The sequence below is a fragment of the Rhineura floridana genome, chromosome 14 (genome assembly GCF_030035675.1).
Source record: "Rhineura floridana isolate rRhiFlo1 chromosome 14, rRhiFlo1.hap2, whole genome shotgun sequence".
In the NCBI taxonomy this organism is placed as follows: Eukaryota; Metazoa; Chordata; class Lepidosauria; order Squamata; family Rhineuridae; genus Rhineura; species Rhineura floridana.
The window spans coordinates 39,317,275-39,338,307 of record NC_084493.1 but is presented as its reverse complement, the minus strand read 5'-3'; the positions used below and the strand labels follow the sequence as shown (position 1 = coordinate 39,338,307).

The 21,033-nt window shown below is 45.0% G+C and overlaps 1 protein-coding gene across 1 annotated transcript in view; it reads right to left on the bottom strand.

Moving 5' to 3' along the window:
* The window catches only part of PRTG (protogenin), a 118,349-nt gene that overhangs the window by 54,503 nt on the left and 42,813 nt on the right, over positions 1 to 21,033 (bottom strand). The window contains exons 2-10 of the mRNA XM_061595353.1: positions 15,303 to 15,447; positions 14,647 to 14,780; positions 14,297 to 14,434; positions 12,455 to 12,613; positions 10,281 to 10,440; positions 8,219 to 8,466; positions 4,142 to 4,306; positions 2,478 to 2,783; positions 1,583 to 1,771 (exon numbers count right to left, since the gene is read on the bottom strand). Coding sequence (XP_061451337.1) covers positions 1,583 to 1,771; positions 2,478 to 2,783; positions 4,142 to 4,306; positions 8,219 to 8,466; positions 10,281 to 10,440; positions 12,455 to 12,613; positions 14,297 to 14,434; positions 14,647 to 14,780; positions 15,303 to 15,447 — 1,644 coding nt within the window. The remainder of the gene's footprint in view (positions 1 to 1,582; positions 1,772 to 2,477; positions 2,784 to 4,141; positions 4,307 to 8,218; positions 8,467 to 10,280; positions 10,441 to 12,454; positions 12,614 to 14,296; positions 14,435 to 14,646; positions 14,781 to 15,302; positions 15,448 to 21,033) is intronic.

The following is a 21,033-nucleotide window of genomic DNA, read 5'->3' as shown; positions in this document are numbered from 1 at the left end:
CTAGGAGAACAGAGCAGTGTGGGCAGGCTGTGTGGTGAGCGGATGCTGCTGCTCAACCACAACAACTAAGCTGCCCTGCGGAGAAGGAGGGTGGCAGAGCCAGGAGGGAGGCGGCACACAGTGGAGCTGCCCTGGGCCCTGCATCCCCTAGGGACAGCCCCCTCAGGACAGAAACACTCCTCACATTTCCCTGTGGGTCTGCTACAATCTGAGGTAAATGTGAATATTCACTAAGTTTTTTTATTGATATGCTGCTTTTTTATATCCAAAGTGGCAAATAAGAGGATTAAAATATCCCATCATAAGACAAAAGCAACAGACGTGACCCATAACGGCAGAGCCACATCAACCTTGTGAAAGGGAACTTTTAAGGAATATTTTAAAGCACAGCAACCTTCACAGATCAAAAGCCATCCAGACCAAGTGACTCTCAGTTGCCCCTCTGAATGCAAGCACAGAAGCAGCTTCTAGAGCAGCCTTTCCCAACCAGTGCCTCCAGATGTTGTTGGACCACAATTCCCATCTTTCCTGACCATTGGCAATGCTGGCTGAGGCTGATGGGAGTTGTGGTCTGTGATGTTCCTGCTTATATTGTAAATATGGTAAGTGCTGGTTATATAGAAGATATATGGTAAGTGGAGTGAAAGAGGAGGGGGAGTACATGAGCAGTAGAATGCTGGATGATTGGCTGAGCGTTTGAATGGCTGGGAGTATAAATGGAAGAATGGCAGTTGAATCAGGGTGGTGGATGTTGGAGGTTGGGGTGAAAGAGAGGTTTTGGTGGTGTTTGGAGGTTGGTGTTGAGAGTGAGTCGGAGTTCTGAGGCAATTAGTAAGAAGTCAAGTACATAACAGAATATAGATGAAACCATACGCTTGTGAAACATTCCTTAAGTAATCTTGTTATTTCTAATACTAAATAAATATTTATTGGTTAAATAAAAGCCTGATTCCTTCAGCTGGGATACACATACCAGAGGGAATAGCAAAGTAACCAAGGCTGAACAGTTTGTATCGAATGGTGGCAGCGGCGGATCAGAGGAAAGTGTATCCAGTCCCACAGAGAAACCCAGGGCTGTAAGCTTCAGAGTCAAGGGTCTGCAGGGGGGGGGTACAAATTACCTATACCCATTGACACAAGGTATCGGAATAGGCAGGCAGAGACTAGGCACAGTCTATTGGCTAAAAGGGTTACAGAGTGTCGGGTGGTGCTGTCTAGCAGTGGGATCTTTTGAGATCTGTGCTAGTGCTGTAAAGGGTAAGAATAAACCTGACGTTCCTGTCTGCTGGTAGCCACAAAGTGAGAGCTTCACAGGTGGTGCCAGGGAAGGACGTCACACGGTCCAACAACATCTGGAGGCACACTGGTTGGGAAAGGCTGTTCTAGAGCTTCTCCAGACTTAAGAAATTCTGATGGGAGGCAAGTGTCTGGCTAACCTGACTCCACTCATATTTAAAATGTAATCTTCACTTAATTTGCTCAAGAGTGTCTCTAACAAAAAGTGCTGCCCTTGCTTTTACTTTGAAATGAATGCGGTTTTTCCTTCAGAAATATGGAAGGCAGAAGCTGTGTACAGACTCACCCAAACCACTGACGGTGTATGTCACATCGCTGGCCTCCAGCAGGATCGGCCCGTTTTCTTGTTGCCCTTCTTCCTTGTAGTACAGTTTGTAGCCTTGGATGGCTGCTGCACCCGCCAAGTCTTGCTGCCACCTGACCGCGATCGTGGTGCAGTTGAGAGGCTCCAGGCGCAGCTCCGGAGACTTTGGCACTAGGAAAGGAGAAGGTTTCTTTTTCGCACTGGAGACACAATGAGAAAGCATGGAAATGGCCTTCTCCCGAGTCAGACCATTAATTCAGGCCGCTCAGGCTGGAAGCAGATCTCCAGGGTTTCCGACACGGGTCTCTCCCAGCCCGGCCTGGATCTAGGAACATACACAGGGACAGGGGAAGCAGCCTTGCCCTGAGTCGCACCAAAGGTCCATCCAGCTCAGAACTGCCTGCACTGACTGGCAGCGACTTCCCCAGGTTTCAGACTGAGATCTCCCCTATCCCTACCTGAGATGCTGCCGGGGACTGAACCTGGGACCTTCTGCATGCAGGGCAGATGCTCTGCCATGGGGCCTTGGCTCTTCCCCAGGGATGTGCCAGGGGCTGAACCTGGGCCTCTCTCCATGCTCCATCAAGGAGCCGCGTCTCTCCCCTCTCTGGGATATACCCTGGGAGGTCCAGTGCATCAATGCCAGGCCTATCAGATGGCAAAACTAATGCTCCCTATCACAGAGCTTGGAGGCAACCAGTTTATGCAGGAGCAAATATAAACTTCAATCAAGTCACAGGTCTGCAAGGTCAAAATATCCAAAGCAAGGGACAGCTTAGATAATTCAGGTTAGTTTCGAGCTAAAGGCATTTTGCAGCGTAACGGCAACTTTAACAAAAAGATCCACATTTGGACCTTAAACTGAAACATGACGCACCTTTGACACTCGTGGCTTTCGGCGTGTGATGCGACGTCCACAGGGAGGCCTCTCCCCAGCCAATCCGAGTTGCAGCAGAAATACGAACCAAATAGACACTGTCGGCCTTCAGGCTCCCCAAGAGATACTCGTATGTCGTGCCTGGAAGCTCCAGAACCTGAACGGTGCTCTCGGTGCTGAGGCGGAACGACAAGCGGAAGGAGACCACCCGCCCTCGCCTGTACTTCGCTGGGATCGGCAGCCAGGAGATGAGAATATCTGTGGGGCTTCGGCTGGTCAAGCTGATTTCAGGAGCCCTCAGAGGGACTAAGAGGAGGGAAGGGAGGGAATGGACAGGTGTAAGTGCTGGCCAGCAGAACACAAGCCCTGGAGCTGTTTGATCTTGCACATTTGCCTTCCCTTAAAAGCTTCCTCTATCAGCAGAAGATCTCTGGAATTGGTCTAATTTCCTTGACTACCCCTTTGGCCAAACTGTACTTCTTCCTGCTAGGACAGCAATGATGCTGCCACCAAAGCTCACTGAGACCCTGTCAAGTCTGCGCTTTCCAAAACAGTATGAGAACCAAGACACAGCCATCCTCTGGAAATTACACGTATCTGAATGTTGTGATGCAGATCGCCAACTAAACAATGATTATAAAAATGCACTATATTAGGAGACGTTGCTTGCAACAATGTGTACGTTAGTCAAAACTGCATACAAACATGTGTTTATTAAGAGAAATGCTGCACTAAAATGCTGAAGAATATCCATGAGAATCATTTATTTATTTATTTAAATTGTGAATGGCTGCAAGAATGTGAAGAATTAAATTTAAGACTGGAAAAAGTAAGAAACTGAGAGAACCTAAATTAGCAGATGCTTCCACCCCTACTCATGAGTAGACCAGCAACTCTGGGTAGACAGATGCACACTGTGCCACCACTCTTCAACCTCAACCCAAAGCTTTTGGCCCTCGTGCACTCTAGGACTGGGGTGCAGGTGGGGCAGTGGTGGCTGGTGGGGTGGAAGGCTGGCAGACCAACAGACAGTGGAGCCATATGCCCGTGAGCTTTCCCCCATCTCCTGTTCATTTTAATGGGGCCATGCAGGAGGACTTCCCAGAGGACTGGGTACCATGAGTCAGATCTGTCCCCCTCCCCCTATGCCACCTTTAAGAGGCATCTAACATCCATCGCTCAAGGCGGATGCCTCTCTTGAGTGGATAGTTGAGTACATTCTAGATCTTGGAAATCATAACTAAAAAGGCCCTCTTGTGGGCAACCAGCCACTGTACATCAAGTGGTGGTTGGGACCATAAAGAGGCCTCCAAACTGGAAATGAGTTCTTGTGCAGACCAACTGGGGAGGGGGGAGAGGATAATGTATTATTATTGTTGCTTTTAACAAAATAGTTGATAATCTGCTTCCCTTCAGTACTACCTCAAAATTTGCCACCTAAAGTCAGTCACTTCATGGTAGATGCCCAGTTCAGACGGGCACAGCAAGTAATTCTACTCCAGTGTGTGCACCTTCTCTTAGACTTGGTGATCTTTCCACGATACAACTTGAAGTCACTGTAGGACAAATCTTTTAAGAGTTTAAGCAACTTATAGCAACATCTGTAGGAACTGATGTTCTGGAGCACATGACCATTTTTCCTGTGATGTAACAGGACAACTCACCGTCTTCCAGAGTGTGCTGGGTCACATGGTCGGACATCTGGCTAGCCCCCATGGGCATGTAGGCCACTATGTAGAAGGTATAGTTGCTAGCAGGCTCCAGGTCATCAATAATATAATGTGTTGTATCATTTCCAATAACAACCTGATATTCTTCGTTATTTAAACCTGGAATACATAAAGGATTTTTAGAAACAAAAGAATGCTGAAACCTCTCTGCAGGATTACAAGTTTCAGGTTGCAATCTTATAAACTTTTACCTTGGGGAAAAAACCCTGAGCTAGGTAGACAAAATCAGGGGGATTTACTTGTATGTAATGCAGCTTCGGACAGAGTGGCTACAAGGCTGCAGTCCTAAATATTCTTCCTTGGGAGTAAGTCCAACTGAAACCAATGGGACACTTCTCAGTAAATGCTAGGATTGGCCTGGAAGGAGGTATATTTTGTTGTTTGAGTGAAAGCAGTTTCATGCTACCACATTGTGCCTCTCTATAAATTATGGAGTTTTGGGACTTGGTGAACAGAAAGCTCTCTATGTGGATGTGTTGAATCAGCCCAAAATCTCCATTGAGAAAACTAAACCACAACAAAGTATGCAGAGTAAGCAGGAAGGACAACAGACGAGCCTTAATTACCTCAACAGCCAATCACAATCTCTGGATCTCCTGCTTTGGAACTAGCGAGCCTTCCTGCCTTTGAAAACCATTCACAGCCCCCTCATTTTGGATCCTGGGGAAATGGGAGGGCTGTGCTGTGGCTGCTTAAAAACACAAACCTAATCAATGAAGATGCTCTGGGCCGGGCCCCCACTCGAATGCAAAGGCTACAGTTAAGACTGGACATGTTGGATGCGTGCGCCTCTTTTAATTCAGGAACAGAACAACAAGGATTAGTTTAGAACATACAGCAATTTACATTCAAATGTGCACCACACTGCACAGCAGACCAGGGCTTTGTTCTGCTTCATTCCTCCAGAGCAACGTTCTAAAGCAGAAGAAGGCTGGCCACTGCAGTGGCCCTTTCTTAATGCACAGTTCATACCAAACCGGTTGTCAACATTGTTAAAAACAAAATAAAAATACTCCTTGAAGCCGTTTAAGCCTCTCCTCTTAAGAACAGAATTCTACAAACTGAGTAACAAAAATTCCACCAACCAATTTTCCCACAATTCAGAGTTAACTTGACAGCTTTTTAATTAGGCAAGATTATGAGCAACTCACAACCCTCTAATTAATGGCTGGTTAATTAGGAACTACATGCCACAGATTTCTGACCTGCAATGCAGGATCCCTGAACCCCAAATGAAAGGGCTTGTTCTGGTCTTGAATAGCTGGGAAGACTTCATGTAGAGGCCCCTAACAGAAGAGGCAGCAGAGAAGACAAGGCAGGCTCCCCCAGCCCCCATCAGCTATTCCTTTCTCCTTTCCTCAACCACTAACAAGGAATTAACACGCTCCCTCATCAAGCCCCCATTCTTCCTAGTACTACAACGAACATCTCCCCTACCCCCAATTTGATTTCCCCCCTCCATCTTCATCTCACAGACTCCCATTTGTTTCTTTCTCTGCTACCGGCCCCCACCCGGCCCAATTTTATTCAACGCTAACTTTTATTCTGCCTGGGAGGAAGAATATCATCTGATGTTTGGAGTGCACTTTAGAAGCGCTGCATTTGTTTACGATGAATGGGGCAATGCCTGGCTTGTAAAAAGCTCAGTGCTTTGTCAACAGGAAGTAGAAATCCCTCAGCTTTACCCTTGAATAGTGCAATTATAAACAAGAGCATAAGAAGCTGCTGGATCAGACGGAAAGGGGGCCCAGCCTTGCACCATGTTTCCCACAGTGGCCAACCAGATGCTGCAATGGGAACCCCAACAGTCTTCCCCTGCTGGAGCCAGAGCTCCCCCAGCAGCCCTGGCATTCAGAGCACAGAGCCTCTGATCCTGGAGGCAATGCATAGCCCTGCCCTCCTCCATTAATTTGTCTAATGCCCATTTCGGCATGGGAGAGGTTGTGCTGGACCATCAACAAGCAAGTGTTTTCACTCCCTCCCTTGCCTGGGACCTTTACAGGGAGGAGCTGCCCTCTGAGAATGTACTGCTGTTCGCGTTGACATTCTTTTGGTGGAGACTGGCCTTTGCTCTTAGAAATGATGACTTTTAAGGGTTTTTTTAAGGTGTTGGGAGTTTGTCCTCTTCCATTTTTGCAAGTTGAATTTTGTTGCTTGAATTTCAAATTTGTGTTCATCTCTGTGAGCTTGGAGGACTTTTTGGTGGAAAGATGACATAAAAATAAAGTCTAACTAGCTACTTCAACAAAAGGTTGCCGCACCAGGTACAGCTGCTGCAATTCAACAGTTCCCACATGCATAAAATTGCCTTTTCCCCAGAGTGTTTTAGGGCAGGCTAAATAGGATGTCGCAACAGCTGAACCGAGGGCTATCAACTGTGCATGGTGAACAAGACCAATTAACAAGGTGGAATCAACATCCAAGCCTTTATTTTAACCAGCTCATCAGTTAACATATTGTACCCATATAATATTCAGAAACCTAATGATACATCAAAATGTTTTGTTTTTAGTTTTTGTATCTATAAAATGTATTTTATAAACTTCAAAAAGTGTAAGTTAAATACATATATTTATTTTTGTTTCACACACACTAACTTAGTGGTTAATCTTTTGCAATCCTCAGTGACTCTTCATAATGAGAAACAGAAATATTCAATATGTCAAGTAGTTAAAAAGATCAGTATGGCTGAGAGAGCCCAGGAACTCCTTCTGAATGAGTGCCGTGCTGCTCAAGGGAGCTGCTGAACAGAGATCCGTGGGAGGTTCAGGGGTGGAAGTAGAATATTTTGCACCTCCAGCTGCAAGGCTGAGCTCATGTGAGCGGATGGGCACCCTCAAGTGGCCCCAGGTGATTTAAAAGGTTAAAACTGGCACTGGAACTGTGCCTGGAAGCCAATGTGTGCCAGTACAGATCTCTTAAGACTGGAGTTCTACAACTGTCATGGCTATCTTCTCCAGAATTCTGACTCCATAGCTGAAGCCTCTAAATACTCTTCAATGACAGCCCTACTTAGAACATGTTGAAGCAGTCAAGTCTGGAAGGTACAAAAACATGGATGATGGTCACCATACCATCCTCCATATGCCAATCCAGTTGCAAACACTGAGTCTGGTGAAGATATTAAAGTGCAATTCTAGATATACATGCATCCAAATACATTTCGGGGCCCAACAAAATGGAAATGGAAATGTACTGCCTTCACATTTACTCCGACTTATGGCGACCCTGTGAATAGGGGTTCGTGGTAAGCCTGACAGTGTTTAAAGTTTTTTATCTTTTATTTTTATTTATTTATCTATTTATTTATTGTATTTGTATACCGCCCCATAGCTGAAGCTCTCTGGGCGGTTTACAGTAACTAAAAACATTAAAAACCATACAAATTTAAAACACATCTTTTAAAAACAATTTTAAAAATTTAAAACAATTTAAAAACACATGCTAAAATGCCTGGGAGAAGAGGAAAGTCTTGACCTGGCACTGAAAAGATAACAGTGATGGCGCCAGACGCACCTCGTCAGAGACATCATTCCATAATTTGGGGGCCACCACTGAGAAGGCCCTCTCCTTTGTTGCCACCCTCTGAGCTTCCCTTGGAGTAGGCACCCGGAGGAGGGCCTTAGATGTTGAGTGTAGTGTACGTAGTTTTTATTGTGTATTTTACTATATATGTGTGCTATTTTATTGTAGCCTCCCTGAGTGCCCTATTGTAGGGTAGAAGGGCATTATAGAAATATTTTAAATAAATAAATAAATAAATAATAAAAGGAAATGCTGTATAACTTGAGTGGGGTGAAGAAGAAATCTTCCACGTTGGCTCCCTGCACCTGCCCAGCCAGGAAGGATGCTTGTTCTCAGAAGTACAATAGGTTCATTCACACTCATCCCCTAAACAGCTCTGAACAACCCATTTTGTGGTTAAAGGAGACAAGGAACATCCTCTTGTGACCCAAATATTGAGGAACCAAACAGTAGTATAGCCGGCCTCATCAGAGCACTGGTGCTTACCTTCTGCTTTCATGTAGTGCACAGAGTAAGCAATCACTTTGTCTGAATTATAAAGCGGCCTCTCCCAGGCCAGAAGGATGGCTGAACTTGACACAGTTTCCGCGTGGACGTTGCAGGGCGCACTGGGCCTGTCTTCAGACAGAACTACCGTCAATCGTGCCTTGGAGAGGATGGAGCCCTGGCTGTTTTCAGCCATGCACTGGTAGATAGCATCATCTTCAGGGATGATCTGGTTGATCACCAGTTTGCTAGACAGATAGTCAAAAAGAGGCCAGGTAGCATTAAAAGAAAGCAAGATCCACCAACTCAACTTAATATATTTGCACCATCCATTTCATATGTACAGAATTTTATCTTATTTAAAAAAACTGATTGCATATCGCAATTAAATGAAATACATTAAAATGAAATACTCAAACTGACAGTGGCTGGACACTCATAGTGACAAGGGACAGAAAGACCAAAAGTTTGTCATTTCAATATTATTGCTAAGAATTTATTCTGCTCACCACCATTAAAAAGGCACAGAAAAATAACAAAAAGAACATTATTTGAAGTTCTTCTCAAGAGAACTTCGGTTATGGGGCGGTATACAAATGCAATAAATAAATAAATAAAATCCTTGCATGGGGAAAGGTCAAATACAATTTTCTGAAAAGTTTGCAATAGTAACAAAATTAGAAGACACTGGATTCACCTGCACAGCCCAATACCATGGGTGACCTTGTCTCCGCTTTGGTCTTGGATGCATTTACAGATGAGGAAATGAGGGGCGAAATCAGTTCTCAGACAAGGTCATCCACAGCCCTGCTGTCCAGAGTTGCTAAAGAGTGAACCCAGGAACTTCTGCATGCAAACCATCTCCTCCCTGTCCCTATGCCAGGGGTAGGGCACCTCCAGCCTATGGGCCAAATGTCCCCAAATCAGGCCCACCTGCCTCATAGGGGAGGGGCAGGTAGAGATATGGCTGGCTTCACTCTCAAACTGAGTCCCCTGCAGGGAACTCAGGTGTGCAGCTGATCCCTGCAGGAAGCAGCTCTGGCTCTGGTCAAAGGTCCTCTAGCTGCTGTTCCCAGGTGGCTGTTGGGCACATGGGGAACCTGTCAATCAGCCCACCTGTCAATCATCTGACATCCTAATAACAATAAATTATCGACATGTGGGTTGTCCTGCCCACCTGTCAACGCTGGCCTGTGGAAGTGGGGACAAACAGTGATCTGGCTGGCCAGCCCAAAAGGCTCCCCACCCCCACCCTAAGCACTGAGATCTCCCAGTCAACAAAGGCGGAAGCACCTTTTCCTGTTTATAAATGTGTTAGTCCCTTTTTGTGTGTGTAAAAGAAGGAGGACTCAAAGCATCTTATAAATCACTTTGAATGATTGGCCATTTATTAACTCAAGGCTATTCCCTTAACTACACAGTCTTCTCCTTCTAATTAAGTTTTTAAAACTGATTTTTAATATACACAGAGCGGGTTAAAGAAATGTTTTGCCCCAGGTTGTTCTAAATCCTGTACACCAGCCGTCCTGGCTGGGGCTGATGGGGCTGGAACCCAAAACATTTGGAAGGCACAATCCACGGCACTTCTTTACCTGTCATCTGCATGCCTCCCTGGTCAGAGAACTGATCTCCTAGGCACCAGAGGAACAGCAACTACTCTTAATAATGGCTACAGTGATTGGCCACATAAACCACATTGGTGGACACCAGGTATAAGACCTTTCAAAAAATGTGCAAGTCTGCAGAGGCAGGAGGAATTGACCTGGATGGAACAAATCCTAAATGGGCCCAGCAATTATCTTGCACACAGAGTGGCTATGAAAATCCACATGGCACCCACCCAATGAATACAATCAACTGCAAAGAAGCTCTCCTCTACGAACCATGTTGAAATGAACACAACTACACAAGAGCATTATCGTGCTCTCCATGGGGCAGACCTGCCCATCCTTCACTGTGACACCCCAAATCCACCACCTTGCCTCCCTGCTTTGGCAGGAGCGCACCTCCACTCATACATCCTCATTAGCTCAGGAGTTGTGAAACAGTTGACTATTCTCACCTGTTGTACATTTTGATTCTACCGTTGGAATGGATCTTCCTCCCGTTCTTCAGCCAGGACATCTTGGGAGGTGGGACACCTTCCGCCTGGCAGGCGAAACGGGCTGTGCCGGCTCGGGGCCTCGTCAAGCTTTCCGGCCACTCCACAAATGAAGGGGGAGCTGCATGTGATGAAACAAGAGTTGCGACCTGAGCAGGCTCATTTTCCTCTTTCCTTCCATTTTGTATCATGGCTATTACATTTGCAAACCATTATCTTTCTACGTATTTACACACTTTATTGAGACTTTTAAAAATCCTGTCTTTGATGTCCCATTATTTTAATTTTTTGTAATTGTGTATATATATCCAGCTCAGAATTATCAATCCCAACAATATACAGTATATGGTTCAGGGTTTTCTTGTATTTTGTTACACTAATACATTTTTACATTATGTAATACAATTTTTCAATAAACAGATTATTTATTTGGCTACCTTACCTTACCTCACACCAGCTATATTAGTTAACTTTAACCAGCTGGGCCACAATCTCGCATTCTTTTAGTTGAGGTATTTCATTCCTTTTCCAAAACATAGTATAAAGGAAGCATCCTGCCACAGTCATATGAAAAAGTTACTTTTCTTTACTTTTTAAAACACTTACTTCCAGGACCGCCATACTGGCTGGGGCTGACTGTAGTCTGAAGCATTGGGAGGGCACCCGGTTGGGGAACACTGGTCTAATGGGCTAGCCTGGCATAATTTCATTAACTGCTGATGGAAATTCCTGCCAGGATCTCCAAATCACATGATATGACCAACGACAACAAGTAAACCACCTTGAGTGCATTAGCTGAAGGGTGGCATATAAATGTAGTAGATAAGCAACCAGCCAACTCAAATGTTTCCAACAGAATCGTGCTCAGGCAAGCCCAGGATGCGCGTTCCTCCTGCTTCCCCTGGAGACTTGCCAAATGCAAAGCACCTGTGGGGAGGGCTATAAGGCTCCTTCATCCAGACTGGATTGGGGATGAGGGGCAGGGAGCAGTTGCACAGTAGGATCCATTTTCAATGAGATGTTATTTGGCTATTTTATGAGCATTTCGTACCCGGCTTTGCCACCCACCACTTCAAGCCTCTGGGTTATAGCGCTTGAAATGTCTTCAGTAGGCGCCCAAAAGATAACAGAGATGGCGTCTGTCTAATATTTAAGGGGAAGGAATTCCACAGGGTAGGTGCTGCCACACTAAAGGCTGTTTCCCGTGTTGTGCAGAACGGACCTCCTGATAAGATGGAATCTGCAGGAGGCCCTCATCTGCAGAGCACAGTGATCGACTGGGTATATAAGGGGTAAGACGGTCTTTCAGGTATCCTGGTCCCAAGTTGTATGGGGCTTTGTACACCAAAACTAGAACCTTGAACTTGACCCGGTAGCAAATGGGCAGCCAGTGCAATTCTTTCAGCAGCCGGGTGCCATGTTGGTGATACCCTGCCCCAGTGAGCAATCTTGCTGCTGCATTTTGCACTAGCTGCAGCTTCCAGACCAACGTCAAGAGCAACCCAACATAGATCACATTACAGTAATCCAGCCTGGAGGTTACCAGTGTGCGGACAACAATGGTCAGGCTATCCTGGTCCAGAAATGGCCACAGCTGTCTTACAAGCTGAAGCTGGTAAAAGGCACTCCTAGCCACCGAGGTCACCTGGGCTTCTAGTGACAAAGATGGATCCAGGAGCACCCCCAGACTACAGACCTGCTCTTTCAGAGGAAGTATGATCCCATCCAAAACAGACAACTGACCATCTGAACTTGGGAACCACCAACTCACAGCTCCTCCATCTTGCTAAGATTCAGACTCAGTTTATTGGCCCTCATCCAGCCCACCACCGAGTCCAGGCAGCGGTCCAGGGCTTGCACGGCCTCTCCAAATTCAGATGTTACAGAGAAATAGAGCTGGGTATCGTCAGCGTACTGCTGATGCCTCGCCCTAAATCTCCTGATGACCGCTCCCAGGGGCTTCATATAGATGTTAAACAGCATTGGGGACAACAGTAGACTATGCTATTCCTGTACGGGCTAGAACGGATAGGAATTACAGCCCAAAATATCTGGTGTAACATGAGCAACTCCATTCCTTTCATGGCTAACCCTACACCACACCCAACACTTAGAAGCTTTCAAAGTCAGCTTACCAAGCACAACAAGTGCTGCCATCGCAGTGGTGAAGTTGCGTGTGCCAGGAATTGTAGCACGACAGATGTAAACTCCAGAGTGTTCCACTTTCACATCCGAGATCATAAGATTTCCATTTCCAAGCACACGAGTGTTGAAAACATCTATGGACTTATGGTCTGTTTGGGGACAACAAGATAAAGACGCTCCTCAGTGGACAGACTAAGTCCATCTTCTGGAGTCCTCTCTTTTGCTTTGTGGGGGATTGACACCAGGCTACACTTTGGCAGTGAGTTTAATCCAAGGGTAATTGAAGGACATCCAGCAAGTTAGACTCAGTGAAAGCATCCTGACCTGATCCCAAACATTTGCACAGGCTTAACCTCTTGTTCCTGGAATTCTGCTGATGTCACCCTTTGCACACGATGCCGCCTTTCCCTCCGTAAACACTTTCCTACCAATGCAAAGAGGCTGATGCCAATTCTAGACATCCCACTGCTGAAGTGGTGACGGTTCTGCAGCCCATATGAGCTCTGGCACAAGGCAGACCACCTTGGGCTTGCAGTTGCATGGGGACTTTTTCCCCACCCTATCTGCTGCTAAGCTCATCTTTGCTGCCCAAATTATACGTAAGAAGATCTCTCTTAGCCAGTAATGTTTATTTTAATGCTGTATTAATATGAGCTCTGTTAGCTCTATTTTATAACTTATATTCTTTTACCTCCTGTTAAATCAATTGTATATTGGGTCTATGACCGCATAATAAAGTTTGATTTGATTTGATTTTTCCAATTCAAATTTCAGACAAAGGGAGCCCATTTGGATCAAGACTGCAGTGAGGAGCAAAGGAATTCAGCTCCCCAACCCGGCATCCCAGGATCCCAATCCACATCAGCCCCCCCCCCCGCCTGCAATTTGCATGGGGGGGGACATACCTCATTGCATGAATGGGATTTCCCTGGTGTAAAATGTTTCCTGGGCAGGACCACCTCAGAGCAGGAAGGGATTTAAAACAAAGTGTGGGGTGTGCATGTGTAAAGACAATGAACAGATGAATGTGGTGCGTGTTTCTATATGTAAATGGATGGACAGGAGTATGTATGTGAGAGAGAAAGAGGATGAAGAAATTAATCCTTTCTTGTATGAATGGGTGAAGGAGAGGGAGCATGTGGTGTGTGTTGGAGAGCAAGAGAATGGATGCATGGAGGGATGGGGCTCCGGTCCCACTGGCATGTGACACCCCCACCCCCACACACACATGGGAGTCCAGGAAGAGTCAGGCTGCTGGTTCACCTAGCCCAGTACTGTACTGCCTACCCAGACAGGCAGGGGCTCTGTCGGGCTTCAGGTGCAAGTCTCTCCCAGACAGACCTGGACTTTTGCATGCTACTGAGCAGCAGCCCCTCCTATCACAGTACTTCCGAAGGAATGCCTCCCTCAGAGGGAACCGGGTTGGCCTCCCCTGCGTTCGAGGAGGGAAGCAGCTTTCCACACTGACTAGTCTGCGGAGGATGCTGCTGCCTGACAATTGTGGCTCATCTGGGTGCTGCAGAGGCTTCTCCTCCATTACTGATCTTCTCCTCAAGGAATCTCGAGGTTCTCTTGGAAACCACAAGGGTGACATTTGAGCCCTGTTGTCCCATCCTCAACATGCTCTTGTCTGCCTGACATCACGGCTCTGCACATCGCCTATTGCAGCAATCGTGTGTAGGCATCCATTGGAAAGAGGACAGCACAGGCCAGCTCCTTCTTTACCTCTTTTTCTCCTACTCACACCTACTCCTCATCACGAGGAACAAGAAAGAGAAGACCGTCTTCAACCTGCCGGAAGCTAAGAGCTGAAAATCAGTTTCAGGACTCACCTAAACGGCTCCATGAAACAATAGGCTTTGGATTCCCTGTGGCAATGCATTCAAAGATGACAGTTTGGTGAAGAGAAGTTGTGATGTTCTGAGGACCAGCTATAATGGATGGCTTGTGGAAAACCTTAATGTTGGAGGCTTAAAAAAAAAGCACAAGCAAAGAGTTAAATGGAAATGCACAGTTGACATACACATAGAGACCCACCAAACATGAACATGACACAGCAAGTCTTAGGATCAGGCCCCACATTATGAAAGAGTAGACCTGCAGTGAAAAGATGGTTGTCCTCCCATTGTCTGTTGCTGATGCAATGGAACATGCCAGAACAAACATGTTATTTTCAAGATACCTGGGACAACTGTAAGCATCGCCTCAGCACTTTTGCGCCTGTTGGCTACCGTTGTAGCGACACAGCGATAATTCCCAGCATCCTTCACCTGAACACCATAGATCTGTAACACTCCCGTCGGTAATGCAGTTATCCTGAAAGAATCATGGGAAGGGAGAAGATAAAGCAAATCAACATTTCCTACTAGATATGAAGTATCTCATCATCATGGGGAACAAAATTTCCAAGCATCTGCCCTCATATAACACTCTTCTCTCTCTGCAGTTCTAACCTCCGGTCTAAAATCCTCTCACCAGCCTTGCATGTTCTGTATCCTCAGAAACAGTCATCTCACAACCAACAGCTTCTTTTCTTTTTTAAAGTTCACAATCTGAACCTTTAAAGTGCAAACAATCCCTTGAGTTTCAGAATGAATATAAGAACCAGCATGATGAACAGGGCAGGATGCTGGACTTGGTCCCAAGGAGGCCAGAGTTTGAATCCCTGCTCAGCCATGAAGCTCATTGGGTAACATCAATTCACTTTTTCTCAGCCTTACCTCAGTCCCCCAATAAAATGAGACAACCCTGACACACTCTGCACTTATCGTCTTGGAAGAATGGCAGGATACAGATGTAACAAACAGATTCAGCGTTAAGTAAACAAACTATCCGTACCTGTCCATGGCTATTGGCAAAGTTGTCCGATTTACTTCCCAGGTGATGATGGCAGCAGGGCTGGCAGATATTTTACATGCAAAGCGAGCCACACTCCCTTCATGGACCTCAACTGGAAGCGGCTGAACTTCAAATGCAGACATGGCTAAAAGAGAGGGAGAAAAACAGGCCTTGAGAATGAACAGAGAAAACAAGCAAAAAGCAAAATAAATACATTATTTTCTGAAGCTGCAGTGATTTTAGAAAACATTGGTCTCTAAAAACAGAAGGCCAGTTTAGAAAACAGCTGCGTAAAATAATTAAGCAGTCTCACATATATCCTTGCAATAAAAATGAAATTCTCTTAGGTCTTTTCCATGGACAAAACACACACCTCATTTGCCAAGTGCTGCTGTAACACATTTTCACAGGCAATTTGCAAACTTATGCTTTTGGCTGCTTGTATCATACAGGTGGATGCACCAGGTACCGGGACAGAGAGCTTTCTGCCACACAGGTATACACACTCCAATGACGTCCGCATTGCAGCCAACATATGGATCTTTAAAGTTCTTTCTCTAGAGTAGCCTTTCCCGACCTGGTGCCCTCCAGCCATTTGGGATCGCACTGCCACTCTGGTCCAATCAGGCTGCTCTGGAGGTGACTAAAGGCAAAGTAGAGCTACTACAACCACATCCGACGTCACGTCCCAGGCTATGGTCTGAAGGCACATGTGGCCAGCTCCCTGCTGAAGCTAAGCAGGGTCAGGTCTGGTCAGTGCCTGGATGGGAGACAGCCTGGGAACCATATGTAAGCCGCCTTGGGTTTCATGAAAAAAGGTGGGGTAGAAATAAATAATAATCCTGCTTCACCGGTTGGGTTACAGAAACCCTGGCCAATTAATCATACGGGTCTGGGTTGATTAGCTAATACATTAATCCATTACATTTGCATATGAATAAAAAAGGAACCCAGTAAGTTCTGAAGCAAAAAACAAAACAAAAGCATCCCTCCGTTCCAGATGGCCTCTTCTTTGAAGAGGAACCTCTTCCTCAGTTGGAAGAGAGAAGTGGGCTGAATTCAACTAAGTCATTGAATACTACCTGATATCTGCAGTTTTTATAAGTAGATATATTAAAAATAATTTTACAGAGAAATCTGCTGCCCAATTAATTGGGGGTAGCGCTATTCTAAAAATTTCTTTCATTTCTCCCCCATTTGTCATCAATTGATCAGAAAATAAATTGCATTCAAATATTTTCAAAAAGGAGGAGAAAATGTCAGTGAAATTCTCATGGGTGGAATGCTGGGATTTTGTTGCATTTATCTTACTTTTGAGGTGGTTAAGAAGTTTCCATAGAAGAGTAGCGTTGGAAGGGGCCTACAAGGCCATCAAGTCCAACCTCTTGTTCAATGCAGGAATTCAAATTAAAGCATCTCTGACAGATGGCTGTTCAGCTGCCTCTTGAAGGCCTCCAGTGTCGGAGAGCCCACCACCTCCCCAGGTCATTGGCTCCATTGTCGTATGGCTCTAATAGTTGGGAAGCTTTTCCTGATGTTCAGGTGAAATCTGGCTTCCTTAACTTGAGCCCATTATTCCATGTCCCACACTCTGGAATGATCGAGAAGAGATCCTGGCCCTCCTCTGTGTGACACTCTTTCAAGTACTTGAAGAGTGCTCTCATATCTCCCCTCAGTCTTCTCTTCTCAAGGCTAAACATGCCCAGTTCTTTCAGTTTCTCCTCATAGGGCTTTGTTTCCAGTCCTCTGATCATCCTTCTTGCTCTCCTCTGAACCTATTCCAGTTTGTCTGCATCCTTCTTAAATTGCAGTGTCCAGAACTGGACACAATAGTCCAGGTGAGGCCTAACCAGTGCCAAATAAAGAGGAACTAGTACTTTATGAGATTTGGAAACTATGCTTTGGTTAAAGCAGCCTAAAATAGCATTTGCCTTTTTTTTGCAGCCACATCGCACTGTTGGCTCATATTCAGCTTGTGATCAACAACAATCCCAAGATCCTTCTCACAGGTGATATTGCTGAGCCAACTGTGCATTTGGTTCTTTTTCCTAAGTGTAGAACTTTGCACTTAACCTTGTTAAATTTTGTTATGTTGTTTTCAGCCCAATTCTCCAGCCTATCAAGATTCCTTTGAATTTTGTTTCTGTCTTCCAGGATATTAGCTATCCTTCACAATTTTGTATCATCTACAAATATAAGTATTCCCTGCACCTAATTAATTAATTCCCTGCATTTAATTAGTACAAGTCATTAATTTTAAATGTTGAAGAGCATTGGGCACAGGACCAAGCCCTGCGATTCCCTGCTCGTTACCTCTCCCCAGTTTGAGAAAGGACCATTGATAAGCACTCTTTGAGTACAATTCTGTAGCCAAATGTGGATCCACCTGATAGTTGTTCCATCCAGCCCACATTGAGCTAGCTTGCTAATCAGAATATCATGAGGCGCTTTGTCAAAAACTTTGATGAGGTCCAGATATATCATGTCCACAGCATTCCCACAGTCTGGCAGGGAGGTTACCAGACCAAAAAATTAGTCTGGCAGGATTTGTTCTTTCGAATCCATGTTGGCTTCTAGTTATTTTCAAGGTGCTTGCAGACTGACCGCTTTATAATCTGCTCCAGAATTTTCTCAGGGATTAAGGTCAGGCTGACTGGTCTGTAGTTCCCCGGTTCCTCCTTTTTGCCCTTCTTGAAGATAGGGGCCACTTTAGCCCTCCTCCAGTCACTTCACCCATCTGCCACGATTTCTCAAAGACAACAGACAGTGGTTCTGGGAGTTCTCAGCCAGTTCCTTCAATACTCTAGGATGCAGTTCATTGAGCCCTAGAGATTAGAACTCGTTCAAAGTAATCAGGTATTCCTTGACCATTTGTATATCAATCTCAAGCTGCAATCCTGCCCCTTCAACTTCACATTTGCCAGGACTGAGCCAAAATAGGAATTGAGCGCTTCTGCCTTTTCTTTACCATCTGTTACCTTTTTGCCATCCTCACTGAGTAGCTGTACCACCATTTCTTTTTTCTGTCTTTTACTTTGGATGTACCTAAAGAAAGCTTTTCTGTTGCTTTTGGCATCCCTCGCAAACCTCAGCTAATTTTCAGTTGTGTGTGTGTCTTTTCCTTCATTCTAGATATAATCTCCCAGATGTCCACACTTTCTGAAACCCCCACAATGTCCTTGGCAGGGTTTTGTGTAAAGCACGGGGGAGCAGGGAGACCTGGCAGCAGTTCATTATCATTTAAATATATATTACTTTTAAAGAGATAGGTGCAGAAAACATTTTTTTTTAAAATGAGCAAGTACACCAATGTCATGTCCTCAGCATCCATCCTGCTTGTCTTCCTGGCTTCAATTTAAAGCACAAAGGAAGATGTCATAACTCCTCTCATGAGGCTTTTCCCCCAAATCTGGACATGTAAACAGTCAACTAGGCCGCAGAGTTCTGGAAAAAACAGATAATGGAAAGAGAAAACACACATCACCTTCAGCCACCTCACAAAAGAAAGGTATACTCAGCCCCACACCCAATGAAATTACAGAATTCTAAATTCTAAAAGGACCCTGCAGATGAGGGAGGAAAACTTTCTAGAAATTGGAGGGCAGATTTCAGCACATCACTAAATGGAGGCTTCTTTTAGCCCATTTATTATTGTTGTCAATTTAGTCAGTCAATCAAAAAGTTGCAGCCCTCGTGGTGATGTCATTGAGATACAGTGTGTAGGTGAGAACCAGGTGGAATTTCAACCTCAGAGGAAAGAGGAAGCAGATGTGGCCAAAATATACTGGTGATTGCATGAGAGACAGATCTCTGCAACTAGATTGCAGAGAAAGAAACCCCACTCTCTTCCATGCAGAAAGCCCCACTAAGGCATAGGACGAGACCCCACTGAGAAGTAACCTTCCTTCCCACTCCTCCCTAGGCTGCAAGGCCTATCTTATCAGCACCCAGTAACTGCAGGACACACCCTGTCCCTGTGATTGTAATTTGTTTTAACAGTTTTTAATGCTGGATTTTAAATTGACGTAACTCGCCTTGGGACCTGCTGCTGAAGGGCAAATGACAATGGCAATAAGCATCCTATAAGCCCCCAAACTGCTGATAAGCCACTGGCAGGGACAGCAAGGTCACTCCGCATAGGAAACACACACTAAAGGCATGGAAACAAAATGGTGCCCACTTCACAACTCAGCAAATGCCTCAAGGATCCATTTACCGGACAGCAGGCCAGGCCGATCAGCTACTCATGGCACGGGCCACTTTGACAGATGGGCAGGACCAGCCACTGTCAAATCATCTAATGCCATAGGACATCAGGTGCCTGAAAGATCAAGCCGCGGCCATGACCTGAATTTGGGGCTAAATATAAGAAGCGCTGAATGATGACTGCAAAGGAATAATCAGGAGCAAACTTGGGCTTGACTATTCCTGCAGCTGGAAAGGTGGGCATGGCTCACCCAAAATGGTCTGGTGAGCCTAACAAGGCCCATGGGCCAGCAGTCCCCCCCCCCGGTTATAAATAAAAGGAGGGTATAATTATGATTATTGCTTTATTTTTGGCATCCAATCAACCATGTCCCAAATTTCTAAGTAAATAAAAAATACTGTGGAACGTGCTTCTAGAAATGGTTGCTTCACATTCATGTTTGCTTGTTTTACCTCACATTCTAAAATTTCTGGTTCTTCATCATACGGTTCCTCCATGAATGAATCTGTCATCCTTGCATCTCTTTTATAGAGTTCTTCAGTGTATTGCTTCCATCTTCCTTTTATTTCATCTTGGTCAGTCAGTGTTTTCCCCTGTTCAATATTTAACATAAGAACATAAGAAGAGCCTGCTGGATCAGGCCAGTGGCCCATCTAGTCCAGCATTTGTTTCTTCCCAGTATTTTGAGAGCAGCTTTCATCTCACATTCTAAAATTTCTGATTCTTCATCATACGGTTCCTCCATGAATGAATCTGTCATCCGGGCATCTCTTTTGTAGAGTTCTTCAGTGTATTGCTTCCATCTTCCTTTTATGTCATCTCGGTCAATCAGTGTGTTCCCCTGTTGATTATTCAGCATCCCTATTTCCCTTTCATTTCTCTAATCTTTTGGAACAGGGCTCTTTTTCTTCCCATTTTGTTGTCCTTTTCTATTTCTATACAATAACTATTGTAATAGTTTTCTTTGTCCCTATGTACTAGTTGTTGTATAGTTGCATTTAGGTTTCTGACTGTGTTTCTATCTCCTTTTGCTTTTGCTTTCCTTCTCTCTTTAACCATTTTAAGAGTTTCTTCAGTCATCCATTGAGGTCTTTCTCTCTTTTTAACTAGAGGTATTGTCTTTTTGCATTCTTCCTGGATAATGTCTCTGACTTCACTCCATAGTTCTTCTGGTTCTCTGTCTACTAAGTTTAGAACCTTAAATCTATTCCTTAATTGATCTTTATATTCTTCTGGGATGTTATTTGAATTGTATTTTGGCATTATGATTGCTTTGTTATTTAGCTTTACTCTGATTTTCGATACGACCAGTTCATGATATGTACCGCAGTCTGCTCCTGGTCTTGTTTTTGCAGAAAGTATGGAACTTCTCCATCTTCTGTTTCCAGTTATATAATCAATTTGATTCCTATATTGACCATCTGGTGATGTCCACGTGTACCCTTCACTGGCATCATGAGTATTATATCCTGATCCTTCTCCATTTTATCCTCACAACAACCCTGTAAGGTAGGTTTGGCTGAG